At 37.7% G+C, this 24472-nt stretch overlaps 1 protein-coding gene across 3 annotated transcripts in view; it reads right to left on the bottom strand.

Annotated features, from left to right (window-relative positions):
• Positions 1-2810: 2810 nt before the first annotated feature.
• Positions 2811-24472, bottom strand: part of PARP8 (poly(ADP-ribose) polymerase family member 8) — a 144899-nt gene continuing 123237 nt past the window's right edge. The window contains exons 17-27 of one of the 3 annotated variants that reach the window (XM_040977522.1): positions 23978-24103; positions 23014-23079; positions 20419-20486; positions 19380-19428; positions 18350-18462; positions 18054-18126; positions 16804-16873; positions 13025-13098; positions 11854-11923; positions 10910-10994; positions 2811-3184 (exon numbers count right to left, since the gene is read on the bottom strand). In XM_040977522.1, coding sequence (XP_040833456.1) covers positions 3082-3184; positions 10910-10994; positions 11854-11923; positions 13025-13098; positions 16804-16873; positions 18054-18126; positions 18350-18462; positions 19380-19428; positions 20419-20486; positions 23014-23079; positions 23978-24103 — 897 coding nt within the window. In that variant the 3' untranslated portion in view covers positions 2811-3081. Of the gene's footprint in view, positions 3185-10909; positions 10995-11853; positions 11924-13024; positions 13099-16803; positions 16874-18047; positions 18127-18349; positions 18463-19379; positions 19429-20418; positions 20487-23013; positions 23080-23977; positions 24104-24472 lie in introns of all 3 variants that reach the window. The other 2 variants (XM_040977523.1, XM_040977524.1) reach the window with 2 other exon arrangements.

Below are 24472 nucleotides of genomic sequence, written 5' to 3'. Positions count from 1 at the left end.
TCAGATCCCACATGGTTTTAAAAATATTCCTTCTATATAAAATGCTGCTAAGCTTCTTTCATAGGCTTATACAGTAAAGAGAAGAAAATCTGAAGAATTTAATCTCCAAATTCTTATTTTTTTCAGATCAAAACATTTAGAGTAGTAACAACAGACTGGGTGAGGTTCTTACACCACATGGTATTTAGGAGTTGTTAGGATGCTACCCTCTTAAGGTCAAATTTTAATTTGGGAAATCACCTTCAAATGCAAAATTCTACTGAGATATATCAAACAACAAAAATAAAATGTATTCCAACAGATTAACTCTAAGACACTACAAGTACCTTAACAGAAGGCTTTCGACAGCTTTAGATGTTTCGTGTATTACTACTTTTTTCTTCTGAAATGTCCATTTTCCTCTTTCTATTTGTGCAATGCAGAGGGAAAGATTATTTGTAATAAAACATTTACAAAATCAGTAAAGCAAGAGGAGCAAGAAGAACTCCTGGGGTTCAGTTTCCCATGCTTCAAAACTGAACACACGTGAGTTATTATCTGGTGGCAACGTCTATACTGTTAAATACAATATGTTTGGCATCAGCAAATAATGAGCAAATGGAATAATCAACCGTCTTTACGATCTGACTGAATCAAGGCATGATGAAAACGTTTTGTACATCTTTAAGTTGGAAAGCCCTGTGTGGATCGTGGGGGCAAAATCCTCCTGAGGGAATACATCTCAGTGCCATTTACTGAAACCGGATTCTTTAGAAATAAAGAAAAGCATCCTCGGTAGTACATGAGAAGTATTAGCAATGTTTTAAAGTTCAAGTTTGAATGTTGGGAATGTTTGTTTACAGAGGTTCGGGCATAAATTTTGGAAAGAAAACCATGATCATTGGAAATTATTTTTGTTGTTTTGTTGTTAAAGATGCCAATTGCTATTATATCGAACAGGCAGAGAAAAATCAACCGCTATGCTTGCTTGGGTTGATGAATCTACTTCTACTGCTTATGAAGCATTTCATTCTCTTTCAAGTTGGCAGAAGATTTCCTTATGCCAGCTCCCCACCCCTAAACTGTTTCTTTGAAGTCCTGCAAGTTGATCCCCCAGTTCAGATTCTAACATTATATTCCTTACAATCACTCAACTGTTAAATAAAACCATAAGGGATTGAAACACTAGGTTTGAAATCTCACTTGAAGGCTGTCTACAGAGTTTTTGCAGATCCTTGGTGTTCTCAGTGGCCAGACAGGTAGAGTTTTAAGTCTCCCCATGCCCAAATCCTGAACTTCGGGTTTATGTTCTGCACAACATACGCAAAAAAATTTTTTTGAAAAATAATTTCGCCACTAAAAAAAAAAGCTTCTAAAGAATAGGTAACATGATTTTGGGTACAGGGGAAGTTTCAGTAGGAAGAAGCAGTCTTCCAGTCTTAACACAAACTTCGAGTAAATTGGTCATACGATACTGAAGTGTCTGCACCTTGCTAGTCTGGCCTTGCACTCAGAAGTACAAGTTAGAACAGGTAAATGTTTTAAACAGATACTATCCAAATGATTAATACCCCAGCCACTCGAAGCTCATTCTTGCAGAAGTAAGTGGCATATCAATTATTTACAATGTAAGAAAAACAAACCGTTAGGAAATATTTCCTAAGCTGGAATTGTTAAACAACGAGTATGACCTTTTCCTCCCCTTTAATGCCAGACAAACGAAGGGAATAAACACTGAAGTTATCACATTATGCTTGTAAATGACCAGACATTTTTACCTTTTCCTCTTATGTAAATTAATGCCAGATATGAGCCTTGCTTCAGAGTCTGAATACAGTGTCAGGCTCACCAACTCAAACTTTTGTGAATGGCCTTATTCCAAAGGCGTCACATAGGAAAAACAAACTATCAAGTGAAACTGAAAATTAATAAAAACTCCAGGACTCAAAGAAATAAAAATTACTTTGGTGGACGCATAACTTTTGAAAGGAAAATGCCCAAGAGCTGGTGCTATTCTTTATACAAATATGTAAAAATTCTTTAACTATAAAAAAGCTTCAAAATTTGTCCTCTTTCTCAACATAAATAATGAACAAATATGGATGAATACACATAAAAATGCTGCCATGATATAAATAATTATTTAAACATTTCATTGAAGGAAATAAAAGCCAAATGCTGTCTAGCTTAGTTCCTGAGGGCTTTTGTTTAAACATATGATCACTTGAATGTACAATTAGTCTACCAGAGGCACCTATGTTCCCCAAATTATGACTTTTAGGTGATATTTTAAAATATTTTCTTTTATTTTAACCAATGGCACATTTCTTCAAACAAGCAGAAAGATTCTCAGCAAATATCTTCAGTGAATGAGTGGTGGCAAATCAGGCTCCTATCCAGATTTATTGCTTCCTAAACATTAGCTTCTTTTCACTCACAAGGATAGGTTGGTAATGCTATGCTGCCTCTTAGTCAAAAAACACACGTGTGGATGTATACACACGTAGCTCACACCTCCTAGAGCACAAATTTGTAGAAACCGACACCACATCCTTTTCAGGGAAGCACTGGTACTTACATCTATTGGAGTTTGTGTAAGACAAAAAAAAATAGTAGGAGACTGGGGAATGTTACTCTCCACTGAAATTACACTTCACTAATTCTGAAGCATGGTAGAATGGGCAGAGACAACGCCAGTCACAGAGCCTCTGAGAAGATGTAAGCTCCATTGCAAAATGTTCTCCTCCACCTAGGCATCCTAAAATGTCACTCCATAATACCAAATGGCCAATGGATGCATTTAATATAAAAATATCAGCACAAAACTGTTGTTTTCAATATGTTTATTGTGTAGCAACCCAAACTTCAGTTTAAGTGCTATTTGTAATTTTATTACTAGGTTCCATAACCTACAGTTGATAAAGTTTAAACCATTTCAGGTATTTAATGAGATACTTAGAAATGCTAAGAAAAAAAAATCAGTATTCAAAGGATTAATTTTGTTTATAATAACAATAGATAATTTTATCATCTTCTTCAGTTCAAAATCCAGCTTTGAACCCGAGGAAGGCTTTCAAATCATGTGAATTAAATGATGGTTCTTTAACCAGTAGCAGTTTGATTACCAATTACTCGGAGGATCTCTTTGTGAATGCCTCCTTCTTGTGTGTTAATATTTGCATCTCCCACTTGGCCGTCTTCATAGCTAAAATAAAAAAGACAGAATCATAATTCAAAATGATAGCAGCATTGAAAATGGTTGAAAAATAACATTCCATTCCAAAATACAGCGTAGACAGCCAAAGACGCACGAGATGGTTATGTTTTTTCCAGTGGCATTTCATAACGTGCCGCGTGATTAAACATAGACCAGCCCATCATTCTGCATCATAGCTTAATCTTCCCGTTTCTTTTTGTAACTTGTCTGTTCCTGCATAAGGCATCACCTGTGTTACAGGACACACCTGGTTGTCTTGGGCACTGTGAGCACTGCCCATGGCAGTTCGGCAGCCTGCTGTGTAGGAAATTCCACTTTCCGTTCCATAGCTTCTCAACTTCTCAGTCGCACTCCTAAATCAATCATTCCTTTCCTTTCCAGTGTTGTTGTCACTTCTCCACCACTACCTCATTCCTGTGCCCACCTTCTAGCTATTTCTCAGCCATAGAAAGTCAAGGTTGTATGGCTTATTTTATCAGAGGATCCCTGCTGCACTGAGTTGGACTGTAACATATTCTTATTTATTTTTTTTTACTTCATAAAAGAATACAAGCCTGCAAGATGTAGGTCTATGGTGGAAATAAAAAATATAAAATCAAAGGACAGCAATTACTATGTTCTTTAGGAAGAAATAATTACATTTGAGATGATAATTCATTTCCTCAAATGAACTTATTTTGACTAAGAATTCTGTGAGGATGGATTTTGAAACTTTCGTGATAATATTCAGAGTGGAGTAGGCAATGAATTAATTTTACTATATAAAATGACTTCAAGACAGAAGCTTTAGAGAAGGGGTAATTACTTCAAAATAGATAACAAGGGGTGTGAGTACATTGTCTCAAAGATTAATGTGCACTACTGCCTTTTCCTTACCACACTTAAACTTGCTGGAAATAGCACAATACAGGACAATAAAAGAGATGACATAGAGCAGTGACAGCTCAGCTTCTTACATAAGCTACTGTTTGAACACCAAGTGATAATTCCATCTGTACCAAGTCCAAACTCTTGGCAAAATGACCCAAGTTTGCCAATTTGTTTAGCACTTACACAAGCCTGCTATTTTAGATGTATCTAACACATGTCAATAAAGCATTACTGGGGGAAAAACAGATTGGGCTATATGGGATACAGACCACTTCCTTTTATATTCTCAGGAGATCAAGTAGTAAGAACCCTGTTAAGGATGAGGAACTATTCCACACGACATAATATGATTAAAAATGTTGAAATCTTAACAAGTGTTTGCACTCCACCGCATAAACATACACCTAATTGGATAAGTAATATATGTTAGTTTGGTTTCTAAAATAAAATATAAATCCTGCTAGACAGTCCACCAAGAGGAAAAGCTAAGCCATCCCTGTGTTTCCACAGAGGTGGAGGAGAGACTCTGGCTTGGAGATGCAGCCCTACAGGGATGCAAGGGTTTTGCTGAGACCGTCGGCCACTTCCTCTAGGATTCAGGTTATAAACAAGAGAAGGAGATTAGCAACAACAGAATGAAGCAGACAGTGGGAAGGAAGGGGCAGGTCCAAGGACTTTGCTGCTTCTTCAGTTTGAGATTCTGCTTCTTCACATGTAATTTTACTTAAAGTTTCCCAATTTGCATTTTTTCCTAGGTTTTTTTTTTTTTTTGTACTTTCAACACACCTACCGCATTCAATAAAAGTATTGGCTATGCTGATAGAACATTTATAATTTAAACCCGGCATTTGAATAAGAAATGTCTTCAGCACACTTTAACTTCTCGTGTTTGCTTCCACCCAAAGCAGCTTTTCTTCAGACTCTCTTACCCTACTGGAAAGTACTGACAAAAGCTTCCTAATCCGTGAATCCAGGGGGCTACCTCCCAGGACTTCAGCATGCAACACATACATGATTGCTTCTTTTCTCAAAGCTATAGAGTGTTTTTTAAGATTTATTTTTATTGCAAAGTCAGATATACAGAGAGACAGAGAAGATCTTCCATCCGAAGATTCACACCAAGTGACCGTAATGGCCAGAGCTGAAGCCAGGAGCCAAAAGCTTCTTCCGAGTCTCCCAAGTGGATACAGAGTCCCAAGGCTTTGGGCCATCCTCGACTATTTTCCCAGGCCCCAAGTAGGGAGCTAGATGGGAAGAGGGGCCTGTTGGGATTAGAACCCATGCCCATGTGGGATCCTGGTGTGTTTAAGGTGAGGATTTTAGCCACTAGGTCTGGAGTATTTTTTAAATTTGTGGAAAATGAAGTTAAAAAATAAGCTAATTTCAGTGCAAGCCTTTTTAGAAACCCATGCAGTTTCTCATACTACTCATTTTCCATAAGCTTTTGATGATGGTTCATATTATTTTCCCATTTCCTTGTTTAGTAAGCCCTTTGATTACTAATTCTTAGTATCTCTCACTGCATTCTTTTCCTTGGTCTCTGATTTCAAGGAAACTTTTACACATGATTCAATCTTCAGTGTTTTCCTATTTTCATGATATAAACTCACGTACTTCAACCTCTTCCAAGTTAAGAGAGGGAAGAAGACAGGCAGAGAGAGCTCCCAGTGAATGGTTCCCCCGTGATAGACTGAATGCTTGCAACAGCTAGGACTGAGCCGAGCCAACTTGTACAGCCAGGGATTTCATTCTTTCACGTGACTCTCATCTAGTTGAGCTATCACTGATGGCTCTGAGGGTCTACTTTAGCAGGAACCTACAGTTAGGAGCCAGAACTGGATTTACTGAATCCAAGGTACCCTGTTAGGAGACACTATTAACTTAATCTCTAGGCAACACACCTACTTATCCGAATTTAAGCCATCATTACCTTGCTAAAATGAACTCACATTCCTAGAACAGTATCTCCAATGTTTATGTATTTTAGAGCTATAAATCTCCAGGAGATATAAAAGAATATGATGTATTAAAATTCAACCTTTCATTCCATGACTGCTCTGCTTCATTTTATCCTTATTCCACTTTGATATATTATCATTCAATTATACAAACATGTCATCATTCTTGGCTCTTCCCTGTAGCTAAACATAATTAATTATCAAGTCTTTTTGCTTCCATTTCTTGTTTATGCCCAAGTTGTTTCTTTTCCTGTTACCATTGCGTTTGCTCCTTTGTTATCATTGATATCAATGAATCACTTTAAAGTTGCAGGTTGCATGTAGCTATTGGTTTTGAAATGGATTTAGGTTGCCCAAACCAGCATTTTTAATTACTTCAGAATAGAAAATTTTGTTCTCACTGCAAATTTTTTATACTTAGTCACACTTTCTTTTTTTAACCTAAGTCACAATGTCAATTATTTCTTACAGTAGCAAGAAAAACTGACCTCAACAACGGGAATAACGTATCTCACAGTCTCTCCTCTAGCCACTGTGTTTTACACAGGAACTCTTCTTGGTCTTGCTGAGGTGATATAAAAGATGACCTCTGCCTCACTTTGGATATAGAATACCAGTTCCTACGTAATCTAAACTCAAAGGCCTCTCTAATCATACCCCATCAATGCTGTCACAAACATCACACACATTATTCATTTATTTGAAAAGTAAAGTCACAAGGAGAGCAAGAGGGACAGAGAAATCTGCCATTCTCTGGTTCACCACCCATGGGACCACAAGGGTTAGGACTGGGCTGGGCTAAAGTCAGAAGTCAGGCGCTTCTTCCAGGTCTCACATATATGTGCCAGGACGTTGGCACCTGGATCATTTGTCCCCTGCTTTCCCAGCCATATTAACAGAGAGCTGGACCCAAAGTGGAACAACCAGGACATGAGGCAGTAGTCTATATGGGATGCTCACCAGCTTAACACAGCTTAACACAGGCGCCAGCTTAAGCTGTTTCACCACAACACTGGCCCCTATTTTCAATTAAATGAAAATTTTGTCTTTCTTAAACATCACATGTTTGCTCTCAAGCATTAGAAGTTAATAGGGAATAGATGCACGTTATTTGAAATATTTAAAGTATTTTGAGGCAACGAAAGCTCAGAGTGGGTAGAGAGAGCAGAATTCAGAATGCAAGGGTGAGAACCAGAGTGGGAACACAGAAGGTGGGAAGTCTTCAACAAAAGGCATATTTTTCCATCGGTCATGAAAACCCATTAGGAAACTCTAGAACTCGAGGTTGAAAGACAAAATTGGCCAGAGGTGATCAAACATATCTGCTATGATGCATAACACCATAATAAAGGGCGGGGGGGGGTGGGAAGCAACTACCTACTATGTATCCAACTGCTAAGGCTGGGAGTCCAGAGTTGCTGACAGCATTACAATAGTGGTTACAACGAACCTTGAATATATCACAGCTACCTTCTAGGATTTCAAGCACAAAAACTGTCCATACTGTACACTTTGGCAATAATTGCACTTAATTCTTTGGTATATAACTTATCTTCTTATTTACATCAACTTTGAAAGCCATACAAGTGTTTCTTGCTTATAAATAATGAGTTACATTCTCATATGCAGATTTTAAAGTATCAGAATGTGTTTTAAGGCCAATACTCTCTCTTCAAGCCATCACAATGTGTGCATTTCCTTTGTTCTGACTCACCTGCCCAGACTTGTGCTAGGGAGGAAAAGCTAGCTACATGAGTCATCTGGCTGCTGACCTCCTGGAGTATACAGACAAATGAAGACAATCAAACAAACAGTAAGGAATGATGCAGTGATAACACAGGCCCAGGGCATTGTGGACGTACCTGGAGGAGAAGCACTAGGAAGTCAAGGGAACTTTGTGGAAGCACAGGATGCATGCATGAATTTTTAAGAGGAAGAGAATTAAATGAATAGTTTTGAGGGGATGGAGTGGAAAACAGAACCCAAACTTCATGAAAAAGCAAGAAGAAAAAGGGTGAGAAAAATCAGTTTCCTGCCCAGGCTGTGAATAGTAATGTGTCTCCAGGTGAAAAATGGTGAGCAATAGAAAACGGAAGGCCATGAGGCTGGGGACGAGTCCCCCTGACCTTGCAGGGCAATGGTTCTCAAGAAGGAGTCAAGGGCTGGGAAGTCTTTTCATTTTAAACTTGGTCTTTATCTTTTAGGAAGCAAACAGCTGCTGAAGATTGCTAAGATTTGGATTGTAGAGAAATTGGATTTATTATAGACTAGGAATACAGCAAAGTTTCCCGATCATATCATCACTTCGAATGTCACACTGAAATTCCTGCCCTGGGAGGTGATTGATGATTCTATCCTCTAACTTAAATAAATAATAATAATAATAAGTTGTTCTCTGATAATAGGACCAATTGAATTGTGTTTATATTTCAACAAGTCCTGATTAAATATTTATGTTAATCTCACTTATTCTAGAGTTAGGATTTTACACATTTTTCTTGTATTTGTCTCTTTAGATACATTTCAAACTTTGATGTGACCTCAAATAAAAAAACATACACAATCCAAAATATTTTCCTTTCTATCTTTGTGCATTTATTAAAAATTTACCAAGAAGCAAGTAAGCATTAAATCTTGGGTAACATGCTGAAGGGAGACAACAGAAGGAGTCGCCTTTAGGAATCTACAACTTCGTGTGAGAGCCAGACATGATACATAAGCTTTAACTGGAAGCTCTGGCAACAGCTATAGCCACACAGGAAAATAGAGCACATTTGACGGGGATCTCACGGAAGAATACTACATACGTGAGCTACCGCTAGAAAAATAAAAATAGATCTGGACAGGAATTCTTGATTCAGGTACTTGAACATGGTCTGCCCTGTTTTCTGTAGATGGACTATTCAATTAGCTCCTTTCTGTTTTCAAATTACCGGTCTTTGGGGAGGAAATACATCGCTTAAATTTATTTAGCAGTGAAAATATGGAAACAATTTATTTATACATATTTCTGCTCTGAATCAATGAATGCCTCATCTTCTGAGCATATAGACTGTCACTTCAAATAGGCAGGATGTTCCAATCCACTGACTCTGGATTTCCTTTGGTCTAGAGGCAGCTTGACCCTGACGAGTGGGAAGCAAGAGGAAGACCTAGATAATTTTCCTCAACCATTCTGACCAATCATGAATTGCCTTCTTCTCATTTTAGCTTAGTTAGGAAAGCTGCCAATAGGAAATTGCTGTTCATAACTCTAAAATCACTATTCTTCTGCAGGAATATTTTTGTTCTACGTGACCAGAACAGAGTACTCACGTGTGATTTTACATCCCCCTGCTTTAGCACACATCTTCTGGGCCTTCTGACAAAACCTTACTGCTCTGGTTATGTGTTCATGCCCCGGGGCACGTGATGCAAGGTCACTGATGGCATCCAATGTTACACAGTGAGCATGTGCGAGATCTGCTCATAACATCTCAGTTATATTTTGTCTAGATAACTTTGAGTTTATTCTGGAACTTTCCAACTTTTCAAATGCTTCTCTCTCTCTCTGTAGAAGTGGTATTTTGGAAGCTGGCATTTGGTGCAGAAATAAAGTCACTTCTTCGGACACCTGACTCTCAGAATGACTGCTCCAAGTCCCAGCTACTCTGCTTCTGATCCACTTTCTTGTCAAAGCATAAGAGGTACCACATCCTGGCTTAGGCACCTGCCATCCAGTAGGGGGTTGAATTCCAGTTTTCTAGCTGTGGCCTGGCCTGGATCTGGCGGTTATGGGCATTTGGTGAATTAATCACTAGATAGAACCACTATTTTCTCTATTTCAGTTACAATGAAAGTAAATTTAAAACATATTAAGTATTAAAAATATGTATTTTTTTACTTCCAATTTCCTCTGATACACACCAGTCTGTTTCCTATAATTGTATCCTTAATGTTTCTCATTCTGTGTTTATTTTGTTGGAAAGAATGTAATTAGGATATTAAATAGCTGTTATTATCTCAGCTCTGGAAATCAGACAAGTACAGAAGTTATTTTAATTTTTAATATCTTTATCTCATGTAGCTACACCGGAAAAATACATTAATTCTCACTATAGTCGCCAGGCAAAGCTGCTGTACAACATCAAGGATTATGTAATCTTAAAAAATTTAAAATTGAAAAGGAATGAAAGTTGAGTTTGCATGTGACCACCCACTTTGTTCCCATCAGTGTATTCTCCCCCTCCGCACTAGGAAGGAACACCAAGCAGAACCGTGCGATTCCATCTCTCCGACAGCGGGGAACTCACGGTTCCAATTTGAAAGGAGTGAATGGCTTCCCCTTCCGACGTGTTCTGAATCTCATCAGTTTTGCTTCCTAACTCTCCTCTCCCCTTATAGTGCACAGAAAAGAATAAAACCGCATTCGTGCTTATAGAACAATGGAAATTATTACCTTAAGATAATTTTACTTTGTATTATTTGAAAAAAATCTGAGTATAAGAAGAGCATGCTTTTCTGTTTTTCTCAAATAGCTTTTCATCATTTTTTTTAAAAATTTTCTGTTAAAGTGTAAAACAAAACCTTAAATGAATACAAAGTTAGCTTTCTATTATACAGAAATCCTTTTATGTAGTAAATATCCCTTCATCCCAATATAGGTGTTTACATATAACATATACATATAATTAGAAATATATACATATTTCAATTATATGTATATAATTTCCATTCAAATATATATATATATATAATTTCAAATACGACAACAGAAGGAAATTGCCTCATTGTCTCTTACATAACTGCAACATTTCAGCAAGTGATGTGATCAACTGACAACCTGTACACTGCCGAGGCGTTTGTGGAGAAGACAGTCATGTAAACATTGGAGCATTTCACTTACACGAAAAAGAATCGTGTGCACACGTGATCAGTGTTGGGGACAACCCATATCTCTCCATGTTTATGCAGATCAGGCGAGGTGATCACTGTGAGTGGAAGACAAAATTAACAACAATGAAAAGCGATTCCAGCCTTTTCCAGGCAGCTGTATGCCTTCCTTGAAAGCTAAAAACAAAACAAATACAGAAGTGAAAATCGGACAAACTGTTAACCTCATTAGTGATCCAGAAATGAGAATGAAAGCCATCAAGGGCCATGTAACTATTTTACTGCCAGAATCACAACTGGGATCACATTAGTCAGTGAGTCACTTGAGTGTTATCACAAGCAAATAGATCATGACTTGAGAATTACTGTAGGCTGTGACCCGGTGTCCTCTGTAACTGCACTGAAGGCTTACAAAACATTCGACAGTGGCTCCTGAAACTCCTCACAGCAGAAGGATAAACGGTTTTCAACAAAAATCAGATTTTAAGGCAAGAACAAGGTGTGCCTGACTGTGCCAACCACCTATACATTTTTCTATCCTAAGTACAGAAAGGAAGGAAAGTAACTGGACAGAAAAAATAAAAACTACATAAAAACAAAAACAGAACAAAACAAAAAAAACGATCCAGGTGTCTTCTCACTGCTTGGTTCTCTTTAAAATATTTCAATATCTCAGTAACAACATTGGGAGATGATAGCGCGTTAGCCACAGAGGTAAGCACCAGATATAATCTACCACTCTGACATAGCTGCAGGATTAAAACTTGAAATGCCAATTTGACAATCACAGTTTAACCGTCATGATCTTTATTATACTTGTTTTCTGTCTATGCACTTCAAGATGGGAAGAAGGAGAAATATTTTCCCCCTTCCCTTGTGAGCACTCTGTAAGCACATTCAGGTTCTTTATGCATATCTGACAGATAGCACCATGCGCTCTGTAAGCATCCCACTCACCTTCACATAAGGCTATGCATTTTAGGTTACGGCTCTGCAGAAACTGGGATTGCTGTCCTTTCTTCTGTGACTAAATTTCAAAAGAATTTAAAAATGATAATGAAAATAGTGCAGTAATGAACGAAAAATATTGCGTATCACTACCAAATAGTAGTTGGTGTAATAACTCCAAAAGAAAAAACAAAAAGTCTATCTAGACTGGCATTAATATCTTTGAAGTCTTTTAAAACCAAGTTACTTTTGTGGTATCAACTTCTGTATGTCAATTATTGAACAATTATCAGGCGAACTTAAAAAATGCTAAATAAGAGTTCAATATTTTCTTACTCAAAAGAAAAACTCAAAATCATGACGCCATTTTTACCAGAAGATTGACATCTTCAAGGTAGACAGAATTAATTTGCCATGATCTTTTCAAATACTAACTTTTATTATTCTTGAAAATCTAAGCATACAAACCAACACTATTTTACAGCATTATTTACTAAGCTACGGAGATTTTCAGAAATACCTCACATAGAAAATACTGAGTGCTTTTATTTTGTCTTTAGATGTTAAATTAATTACACTCTTTTGTCCAAGTGTAATTACTAGTTATCATCTTGATTTCTAATTTGCCTGGAATATACTTGCTTTCTGTGAAACATGAGATTTCTAACCACTTTTCTCTCTGTCTAGAATTTTTCCTGAAGTGACATAGGGTTCAAAGATGACCTCCATCACGCCTTTCAAGAGGCTCCTGTCTCCGTCATTGCGTTTAACCTTTATCACCATATCTGCATTCATTCGCTATCAGTAAACATTCTTCTTCTCTGACTTTTTTTTTCATAATATTTACCATCATCTTGTATTGTACCTAAAATATACTTAATTTGCCTATATCCCTTCCATAAACTCTATGATCCAAGAGGATTAAAATATCTTCTGTTTTGCTCCTCACTGTACCCCAGCGTCTCTGGAATTACAGTAGATAATCAGTAAATATCAGCTTGATAATTACTGTCGAGATGCAATTCAGTTATACTTGGGGATGCTTTTTATTCCGTTATGAGCAATGGCCACTTAAGATAGATTGCAAAGAACTGAACAGCCTGTGTGTTTATGGAAGTCTCGCTGGCTAACGGGGTCACAGTTCACTAAGCCGAGGCAGTCATCTGGATTGCTACAACACCTGCGATGCACTGCTGCTTTTACTGCTTGAAGCTGGCTCGTCCTTGGCAGACACCTTCTGCTTCTTGTTCATCCCTGAAAACATTAGCAAAATAACAAGTGAGGGACCAGCTTGTACGGTACAGCTGAAAGCACAATCCATTCTCCGGGACACTCCAGTTCCACTCCAGGCAGGAGTTGGATGGTATGGGATTAGAGGGAAGTCCCTGAGGGAGCAAGGATCACGCCTTCAATACTTAGACTTGGAGCTCAGTGGGCTTTGCAAGAACTAAGTGGGTTAGGAAATGAAAATCTCGGTTTAATTTTCTTTGCAGTGAAACCAAGGATAGAAATCATTTGGCATAATATTAATGTAACTAGAAAATTATTCTTAACATTTGGCTTTATACAGCTTTCGGAACCTAATTTTCATTTTTACCATCTGGTTGGCAGATGGATAAGGGGTTAGAATAAGAACAAATGTCAGAAAATTATATTTCCACTGGAAGTTAACTTTGGAAATTGTTGATGTGTAGTTAAATCTGCGTAGAATTTACAAGCTTTCTAAGAAATTCAACATTTTTGGCCTGTGATAATCACAAGTTTTAATGGTGCTATTGCCATTATTCCTTTTAAAAATTATTTGTTTTATTTGTTTGAAAGGCATATATATTTGTTTATACCTACAATACCATGATGCACTTGAACAGCAGAATGTTAGACTTATAGCTGTGACTAAAAGATTATATTATTGTAATAATATGAGGCAAAATGGTGGGAAGGAGCTTAAAGGAAGGAGAAAAGGGATAAAATGGGGGAAAGCCCTATACCTACACAAAGGTATCATGGAAAAAAACAACAAAAATTTAGAAAGTTGTTCATCTGCTATCACACCAATTGTTGAGCTATGTGCTGCTTTTTTTTGTCATTGCAATACATGGCTTAATAATGAGGGATAAAGCCTGTTTATTAATGTTTTTTTTCTAATCATTTAAAAGTCTTGACATTGGGTCTGGCACAGTAGCCTAGTGGTTAAAGTCCTCACCTCATATGTGGTGGGATACCATGCGGGTGCTGGTTTACATGCTGGCTGCTCTATTTTCCATCCAGCCCCCTGCTTGTGGCCTGGGAAATCAGTAGAAGACAGCTCAAAGCATTGGGATCCTGCACCCGTGTGGGAGACCTGGAAGATGCTCCTGGCACTTGGCCTTGGATAAGCTCAGCTCCAGTCTTTGCAGCCACTAGCCACTTAGGGAGTGATCCAGTGGACAGATCTTTCATTCTGTCATTCTGTCTTTCCTTCTCTCTGTAAATCTGACTTTCCAATAAAGAAAAAAAAAATCTTAAAAAAAAAAAGGCATAGGCATTGCCAAAAATGTACACAGAGCTGGATGCACATGGGGTGAGGAACAGGCTCAGGATTTCTGAAATCCTAGGCATCATATTCGGGGGCGGATACTCAGCTTTCCAACCCTTCCATTTTCAGTCTCTAAATCAATTATGCAGACACCTTTCCGAGTGTTGGGGACTTCACCGTCTGTTTAGGACAAGAGCCAGCCCTTCAAGAATGGGACGAAAGCTACAGCTTCTCCCCAGATCAACGCACATCCACGCAGACAAAATTTTACATCTACTCACACAGCTTGTAATTCTCCTAAGTCCTTTCCCAACGAAAGCGTCTGCACAACCGATAACATTCTGCAGAAAATCACAGTGCGTGGTGCTCTGTCGTGTTTCCCTGCTCATCCATACCCAGGCGCTATTTAAACCAGCTTTTAATAATATTTATTTAGTGTCGTTTTCGTAAGGTTTATACTCTTCATTTTAAGTGCTGCTTCCTTCTTGCTATTTTTTTTTATCTCTTATCTTGTTCATATTCCTTCTACAGTGTTACTTTGGGTGTGTGCACTCTCAAGGTCACAGCCTTGGTAGTTTGCAACCAGTATGAGCTGTTACAATGTGACTTGCCTCGTTCTCTAAGAGATGAGGTTTAACCCTACACATTCCATACGGAAGGCTTCATGACTGCCGTGTCGTTTAACTTCTCAATCTGGGTTGGAAAATGTCGGATCAAATCCATCTGATGCTTTTAGCACACTGGAAAGATTAAGGCAAGAAATCCAGCTTCTTTGGGTTCTACACATAGCACAGGGCACCTACAGGAGGCTGGTTAATCAGTTCAATTCCTTGGTGCCTGGCCTGTGAGTCAGGCTAACACTTGCCAGCGTAGTCCTGCCACCAAGCTGGACTTATCGCACGGGCTCTTGAAAGGTGAAAGAACCATCTATCCAGGAAATATCCGGATTCCTGACCCACACAATCTTTACATATGCTTGAGTAAGGTTAGGGCAGTTGGTTATGCAGCAGTAGCTACTTTAATAATCCTCAGAATAAGTACTCTTGAAATTTTTCATTATGTATTTTCCATTGTAATTTTTCCTGACTATAACTTATAAACCTTCTAATTAGGAAGATTATCAGCATTTGGTTGTAGCTTTTTTCATTATTAGTTTCTTTTGACAGTATGCCAGTTTTACTGTTGCATCACTATAGAACCACTAGCTCTGGTTTACTGCTTTTAGACCTGTGAGAGTATTTTATTTTATACTGAATTTGTGACCATAGAACCACAGAAGCACACGCACACACATAAACATGAGGATAATGTGCGAAAACAATAACACGTACAGTGTGAAGGATGGGGTTGGTGCCATGTCAAAGCAGGTAAAGCTGCTGCCTGAAATACTGCCTCCCCTGCTTGGAGTGGCTCAGATTCCAGAGGCTTCACTAATAGTCTGAGAAAGAAGCGGCAGATGCTCCAAATCTCTTTGGCCCCTGCCACCACTGTGGGAGACACAGATGAGGCTGCTGGATGCTGGCTGCAGCATGGCCCAGCCCTGACCATTGTGCTCAGTCAGGAGGTAGACAGGAGAACAGAATCAATCTCTCTCTTCCTCTCTCTTTCTCTCTAACCCATTCAAAATAAAAAATAAAGTGTGAAGAACAGTGCACTAAACCAGGGACTCCAGGAAAGCACATAAACTTTCCACTGGCTTCTCTTGGAAGACTGTGTTTAAAAAAATAAATCTCTTTCCATTGAACGTAATTACTCTATATTTAGACGAAGAGGTTAATTGTTAGACAAATCAAAATGGTCCTTGCAAAATATTCCAAAAATGTGAAAAGTCATAAGGAATAAAGTATTATACATTCTACCACCCATGGTTAATGAATCCTACTTGGCGACCGTTCTTTCTACGTCCTGATCTGTACAAGCTTCCTCTCCCGACATGCTTTTATTTACACCAAGAGGTTGTGTCCCACCTCCTCGCCAAAATACGAACAGGGAGTTGTCAATAAGCTGGATCCTTTAGAGGGATTCCGTCTAACTACCCATAAGTTCAAACTTCTCAATAGATCCAAGAATCCAAAGGTAGTGTTTGTGTCTCACTAACTTCTTACCTGACTAAATATCAATTACCCTGATTACATAGAGCTATGTGTCCTCAGATACTGTGCACAATTCTATATTCTTAGTACTTACTTGTGGAACAATCAATGCAGACATTTTAAAATAGGTTAATTTTATTTGACAAAAGACATTTCATCTTACGTGCTAAGGGAATTATTGTAAAATGAGTCTAGGCATTTGAGCTTTGTTTTTGCTTTTGACACGAAGTAAAGTAATTCGATACAGTACATCTAATACAGTTCAGGCACTTTACAAAAAAACTGTGTCTGGAGTAGCTAGCAGCAACAACAACAAAGAAATTTGATGCTGTAAATGAAATACAGGATTACCTGAGTAACCAAATGATATGCTTGACATTGGACTAAGATAGATCCCACTTCCATACATCGCACCATGGAGCTAAAATGGGAACATGTGGAAAATGAGAGGTCAGACGGTGCTTTCAATGTTAATATTTTACAGCAGAAGGTAATTAGTTTCATGTTGGAACATTAAGTCTCAGAAAAATGAAAGTGTTCCTCTTCCAAGGCCTACTTTGAAAATAGTACTAATATCCTTGTACTTAAAATTCAGAGGATGCTGATACAAGAAAAATGATAGCTGGGGCAAGAAGGATTCTTGATAAATGTTTTCCACCTTATCAGAGACAAAAAGAGTCACTTACCACAACTTACTCTAGTTGATTTTTATCTTAATGAACTTAAAATTTTAAAAACAAAACTGGCTAAGACATAAATGGCTTTTTTTTTTAAATCTACAAGCTTAAACACAAGTGTTTTACTCAGGGTTTCTTCATATAATCTTTAAATTTTTCAAGTGACAAGGAATTTTGTTAAGTAAACATCTTCAACCAATAACGTTTGGAACAACTAGACTTCTCTCTAATTAGCCGCTGTGTTCTAGGGCCCTCCCATCTCATGTGTGTGAACTGAATACTGATGGATTGAAAAACGAAGGAGTATTTAATTTCATTCTGTCACGTGTGAAGCCTCTGTGTTGTGACATCTAGCACAGGTAGATGATTGGGCTGAGTGTGTCATTTCTGGATGTCCTTACACCTTCAAGTAAAGACTCGGCTATGTGAGTGAAGTGGAGTGTGCAAGCGAAGGGCATCAACCCATACCTGTTTGCCCATAGTGCCTGCAATGCAGCAGCTACAGTGTTGCTTGTTAGTATTCAATCTCTGCTTTGAAAATGATCATATTTTCTTTTCTGAATGCATTCATACTGACGTGCAGCACCGAAGAAATGTATTTTGGACTAATCTGAATGCCTACAAAGTCTTATTTGTGCTTGCATATGTTCAGCTACTTAGGTCTGAACTGTGGTTTTAACCACTTACTTATAGGGAACTCAACTCCTGTTTTTCATGTGTAATAACTTCTGAGCATAACTGTACAACAATTCTACTACATTTATTTTGTGGAGGAAAACTACTGAGGCTTCTTGAAAAGTCTGCTGACTATCTTGAAGCTCACATGCTTTTCTGTTTGCACGTAAATGTGTAACACCAGGTGTTCTTGGTGAGCCTCAGGACTGAAGAATAATTAGATCTTTTTACAGCATTGAGAACATTTACCTGCAGTCGTGTGTTAGAAGCAACTACCAGACCATTCCTCAGGATTGAGTGCCAGTTTTCAATGTGTGAGCCACTGGAAAAAAAAAAAAACACAAGAGAAAGGAAAAAGCAAGTCAGTGTAGAGCTGTCCAAGGGTGCCAAGTTGGGACGCCTTCCGCAGGCTGTTTCCAAACCCAGTGACAAATAGCAGACTAGCAAACACTACTGACCAATTACCCATAGACAGTGTTTTCTTCCCACACGTTTCTGGAAGACTGGGTGGAGCATATTCCCCCTGAACAGTAAGTTATACTCACTGAAATGCGAAGGTGCTACCAAAGAGTTTTTTAGCAGCTCTGAAATTGGATTCTTTGGCTGGTGGACTGCTAAGGAGAAGGAATTGATGTGGAGTATGCATGAACTTGAGTTGCTGTCAAAAGAAAGGGTGTCACATGTAACAAACAGATGAGCAGGCTGATGACAATTCCTAATTTCACTGGCTTAAGACATATATTAGAGATATATATATATATTTATTTATTTATTTAAGACTTTTATTACTAAATTCCCTAAGTATACAATACCCATTCAAGGGAGGGAACACGATGAAGTTTGCCAAGCAGTAATAGAGTTGGTTAAGATCTAAAATCGTAAGCATTATCATTATACTTTTGTAGCATCCATTTGTAACATTAGAAACCACCTGCATACAAGTATAGTTTTCCTCTTTTGCCATAGAAATAAATTAAAACTAAACTTTTTGAATTAATTGCTTGACAAACCTTAGTTTGTTTACTTAGTACTGTTTACCTTTGACCTGGGAATATGCTTATACAGGAATATAATTCAATATTGCATTGTACCTAAGAATCTCAGAAACACGTATTTTAGGTGCTCTAGGGACATGATTAAAAAAATTTTGAATCCATTGCTTTCTTATTTTTTTAAGTTTATGAATATCATAGTGTGTCATGAGACATTTTCTTTTCAGATATTAAAAAAAATTGGAAATCTGTCATCACTGAATCTGACAATTGAAAAGCCTACTAATTTGTGGTCAACCTTCAGATAGGTTTCTTTCTATTACTTGTGCAATGACTAAATTTTCTCATACTGATATTTTTATTCACCTCAAAGTCCAAGGCAGCAGCCTGAATTTGAATTTGACATTTTTGAAAGGCATAGAGCTGGTACACAAATGGCAATTTCCAATTGAAGCCTTAGACTTAAACTAGATTTATTTCAATTCTTGGAGAGGCTACCCAAATATCATAGGAGTTAGTCAGTTCTTCCAAATGCTAAGACAGCCTGCTACTTCCAAACGCAGACGGGACAAAAGCAACTTACCCTGTTCACTGGCAGTTTCACAATATGTGACCTATTACTTGAAATCACCCTGAAATTAAAGTGATCCATCAGTTAAACATATAATCCAAAAACATCTGAAGTTTTTCTTGTGAATTGTCAAATGATTGAAACTTATCTTTCTTGAAATTAAATTCAGTAGTGATTATTTTTAATTAATTAAATGTGTATTACAAATTTTTGACTAAAGTAGTCAGAATCTTAAGGAAACCAAACTGTTTTTTCCTTTTCACCTTTGCATTTATTTTTTTAGAGATTTTCTCCCAACAGCATGCTATATGGCTTCAATCAGATCAATCTCTTAAAATCTTTATGTTTTTATTCCTGTCCAACAACAATGGTACATTTCATAATCTTTGAGTTTTCAGTCACTTCAAGGAGACAAGTACATGAAACCCCTTCTATGTTAAGGAGATGCCATTGCTTTCAGTCTGCAAGCAGGACACAGGCCTCAGAGCAAACTGAGTTTCCAAACCACTTCTCCCAATTATGGTTGAACTTTAGTTTTAGAATCCAGGCTGGAATACTGCTATTTTGCTCATCAGGCCCACAATGAAAAAGTACAAAATCTGCAGAACTAATTAGATATATTGTGTGTGAAGCAAAATACACAAAGCATTATTTTAGGAAGATTTTTTCAGGTATAATGGACGAAATAGTGACTTTCCATCATTTGGCCTTCACTGAATTAGAAAATCCAATGAACTAAAATGCCTTCAGCACGTAATCTAGTTAATCATGTCTTTCAGAACTGTGAACAAACTGCTGTCAAATGCACCGCATGTCCCCGCTAGTGCCTATGACAGCATTTTCTTCCCCTTATGATGTACGAGTTTTAATTAGAGGGAGAGTCATTAAGGACTCTTGGATTGTACAATCACCAGTTCTCGCAGTCGCATGGAACTGCAGCACTGCAGGGCCTGTAAAATAGCCCTTTTCTCCTTTCTGTTTTTTTCTTTCTTTAAAATAGGCAATGGAAAAATATGTTGTTCTCACTAGGAGGAAAACTGAAATTATGTACCATTGCAATAGGGGATGTGCAAGGGGGTCCTGTTTATCCATCTGCTTCTTGATTTCCAGATATGGTGCCTGAAAAAAAAAGAAACCCAATCATCATATACTCGGATTTTTCCCTAAAATTCATCTTTCTTTTTCTACAAAAGGAACATCAGATGAAGTGGTATGCCTGATCTACATTCAACGTGTGCTTTTCATGAAAAGAGTTAAGAGCAAGATTAAGTGGTGGCCAACAGGCTAACACGGACTGTGGGTGGCCATGCGATGCAAAGGACTTGATTGAGTACTACAGAATTGACCAAATGCTAGCTTGGCTTCCACTCTCACCAGATCCTGTCACTAAAAGTAAACCCTCCCTCTCCACAAGCCTGTGTGCAGGTACCCAGGTGAGATGCTGTTCAAAAAATGCAAGGCTGCCTAGCCGCAGTGCATACATTGTGCCAATCCGTCTTGCTAAATCATTTTCAGTAACTCTGCACTTAAGCTCTTCTGTGCTTATCCATTTGCACATAGCTGCCTATGTCCCCTCTTTTCATCCCCTTCTTCTATTTCCGATGGCCCTTTCTGGTTCCTTTTGCCTGGCTTTAGAAACCACAGACCCTCTGCCTTAGCTGGAGTTGAACTTAGCTTGTTGTAGTATCTCTCCCTTACTGCAGCAGTTTGAAAACCTCTGGCAGTGTCCTGGGCATGTGCGACAGTGACCATTTTCAATTTTTAACTAATAACACAGAACCTATGATAACTACCACTCATGCTTGTGGCTAAAGAGACCAATGTACACCAAAGAAAATCAGACATCACTTATGTTAAAAAAGAGAGAGAGAGAACATCTAATGGAATTATTCAATTAAGCACTTCACAGAGCAAAGATCACATTCTCTTTGCCAATTTAGGACCGTGTATATGGCAGTACATGTCAGAAAATAAGACAGTATGATCTCATTTACTTGTAGAAGTTTAAACACTCTGATGCAGTGCAACCTGACAGCATGCTCAGGGATGACACCCTGGGAAAGGGTGCAAGTGACTAGTTCCACCTTGTCCATGAAGACACTGAGACAACGGGCCATTAAACAACTTGTCTAAGGTCACAGGCCGTAGCATTGACAAGCAACTTACATAACTTCGGCCCCTAGTTTCCTGGGTTGCCTTTTGGCCATCTACATTGCTTGCTGTTAAAATAGCTTACACACGATGCAGAATAAAGGCAGCAATTTTTAGCATATGGCTGATTTCAGATTCAGGGTTTACAGCTATTTTTAAACTCAAAAATGACCTGGGTCTAGGGTATAGCATAAATATGCTATACTTGATGACAGAACAATGTTTATCTTCATGAAAGCTGTCGCAGTAATGTTTTATTTTTTTCCTTCCACATTAAAACTATATATATATATAAACCATATATATGTGTATATATATATATATATATACATTGCTTTCATTCTTACTACAAATAAGAACTGTTTGTTTGAAAAATAATTCAAATAACACAGAGAGGGTTCAGACACGAAAAAACAGAAGGGAGGGTGATTTTTGAGCAAACCACATCATTAAATTGAAGACTATCTTATAGACTATAGTTTGACACATTTTATTTGCTGAATAAATGAATATACATTCAATTGCATGAGTGAATAATGACAATAAGACTCAAGAACCAAAACTAGAAGTGGAAAATGTTCTTAAGGAATACTTTCTTCCAATAGGGGAGCTGAGGAGGCTCTGGGAAAGTGGGGAGGGATTCGCACAGTTTGGTGGGCCCTGGGGCAAAAAAAGAAAAAAAAAATCTGTTCTTTCAGTGGCAAAAGCCAGTGACTGAGGGTTCTCTTGATCCTAACACCTCAAGGGTTCCTGCAGCCATGCACATCTTGAAATCACTGCAGACAAGCTGTGCAGATCCCGTGCGCTGCTGCTGTGTGTTTACGATGGTCAACTTCTCTGTATAATGATGAGGTTTAAACAGCTTTCCACAACTTGCACAGTGTAAAGCCTTCCTAATTCAACACAATAAGAATATACTGCACTACAGCACAGCAATGTGGTAGATTTTTTTTGAAACAAACTTTGATTCATGCTCATCGAACTTTTTTTATCAAAGCCCGCTTACTGACTCAAAGAACAAACCGGCGCTTTCAGAGAGTTTGGCATCTTGCAAAGTGGCTTTCAGATCCTGTGTTGTTCCCCTAATATTTAAACAAACATGGCATTGCAAAGGATACCTAATTTTTAATATAAAATAATGTGCTTAAATTACTGTTGTTAATTAAAATTAATATCCCAAGAAGGTGGCACCAAATTTAACCACCACCTTAAAACATCTGATATATCCACCTGTGTTCAAGGTCCCTGCTCCAGTCTGAGATCAAACTATTAGCACTGCAAATATGCAATTATCCTTCCAACTGCTAGCCCATCAATGTATTTGTGTAATCTAATTGAAACATCCTAATAAACTATAATATTTTAATGATTATAATCATACCCTATGTAGTGGAAAAATCTACATTTCACTACATGACTAATCCTCTCAGTTTTAACATACAACTTTGTTCAAGCAAAACCAAACTGCCACAGTTCATAAGACTGACATACTTACCTGTGTCATTTCTCTGATGGATGTTATGCTATCCAGGGCTTTCATTACTCGATCATAATTCTTCTTCTATTTAATAAAAAAATACAAAGTGATGTTCAGTTACAGTCTTTGAAAATCTACACTGCTAGACAAACATGCTATTTCTTACATGGATTTTCTATTCAGTTCAATCTAAAAGTAATGCCTGTTTTATGTACATGAAGGAAAAGACTGTAGTAAGCTCTCGATTATATAGAATTTAAAACTTGAATTAACAACAGAAGGAAACAACGCTGGTTCTTATACAAGCACATAAAATCATGGTCAGCTTGTTGGAGAAAGATCTAGAAATACATAGCTCCCGATTCAGGGCCCTACCACTAAAATATTAGCCATAATGAATATAATGATAGAATTTTTCCAAAGTAGAAAAAATTTTCTTTTTCTCTACTTGAAAAATTTCTTTTATTTTCTTCTGATTAGAAATTGTCACCAAAAGGGTATGACAACCAACAAATAACAACATGTACTCAACTGACAATTCATTTTTTTAGCACACACAGGTGGCCCCGTTGCCGCATCATGAAGAAAAATTCTTTCTAGGAAATTTGATATACCTATGGCTATACAAAATTTCTCACTAGGTTAGAAACTAAGGTCATTGGAAGTGTCTTGCCTTCTTAAGGATGCGAGTCCGTTACTAGCAAGAATTCAACTTTGATGAATTTCAGATAGTTGGCGAGGGAGAAGAGGACAGGGACGGAGTGAAAATAAATAGTAAAAGGAAGATGTATCCCTCTACACAGGATTCTTAAAGTTAGAAGGTGGTAAGTCAGAATCCCCAAAAAATATACAGTAAGCTTAAAATAATCACGGGTGTGTTTAATGAGACAGAGATTGAAAGAGAAAGAAGAAAACCAATGAGGCTAAAGTTGCCATCACGGTGTAAAGCAGGCTTTTTGATTGGTGTGGGGTAACTACTTACCCTGGGGTTGAACGCCAACATCTGAGGATCATTTGGATCCACCACAGAAGGATATGGCTCAAAAATGACAACTTTTCTAGGAGATTCCAACGCAGACCTACACATGGATACTAGTAGATCTACCACCTTGAAATATACACATAAGGTAGTTACTATTCTTCAGCGTTTACCAAGAGCTTTGCCATGGGAAACTACGTACTATTCTATCAACCTAGCCTACTGTTATCATGATGCTAATTTTCTTTCTAATACTTTACTATGTCTAGGCTTTTATTGTTTTATGTGCAGGAAAATTTACATTCAAGTAGATGCACGGATTTTAAGTGTAGTGCTTGAATACTTTTTAATAACATTATATATGCACGTACAGACATAGACATGTAACAGACATGTATGTATATTGAGACACACATGCACAACCTTGGTATATACCTTTTTTTTTTAAAGCAACATTATTTCCAAGGGATGAGAAAAAAATTTCACTAAAAAGCAAAA

Source organism: Ochotona curzoniae, unplaced genomic scaffold (assembly GCF_017591425.1).
Source record: "Ochotona curzoniae isolate NIBS_2020 unplaced genomic scaffold, NIBS_Ocur_1.0 contig_2754, whole genome shotgun sequence".
NCBI lineage: Eukaryota > Metazoa > Chordata > Mammalia > Lagomorpha > Ochotonidae > Ochotona > Ochotona curzoniae.
The sequence above is the reverse complement of the archived record's forward strand: the minus strand, read 5'-3'. Positions and strand labels throughout refer to the sequence as shown.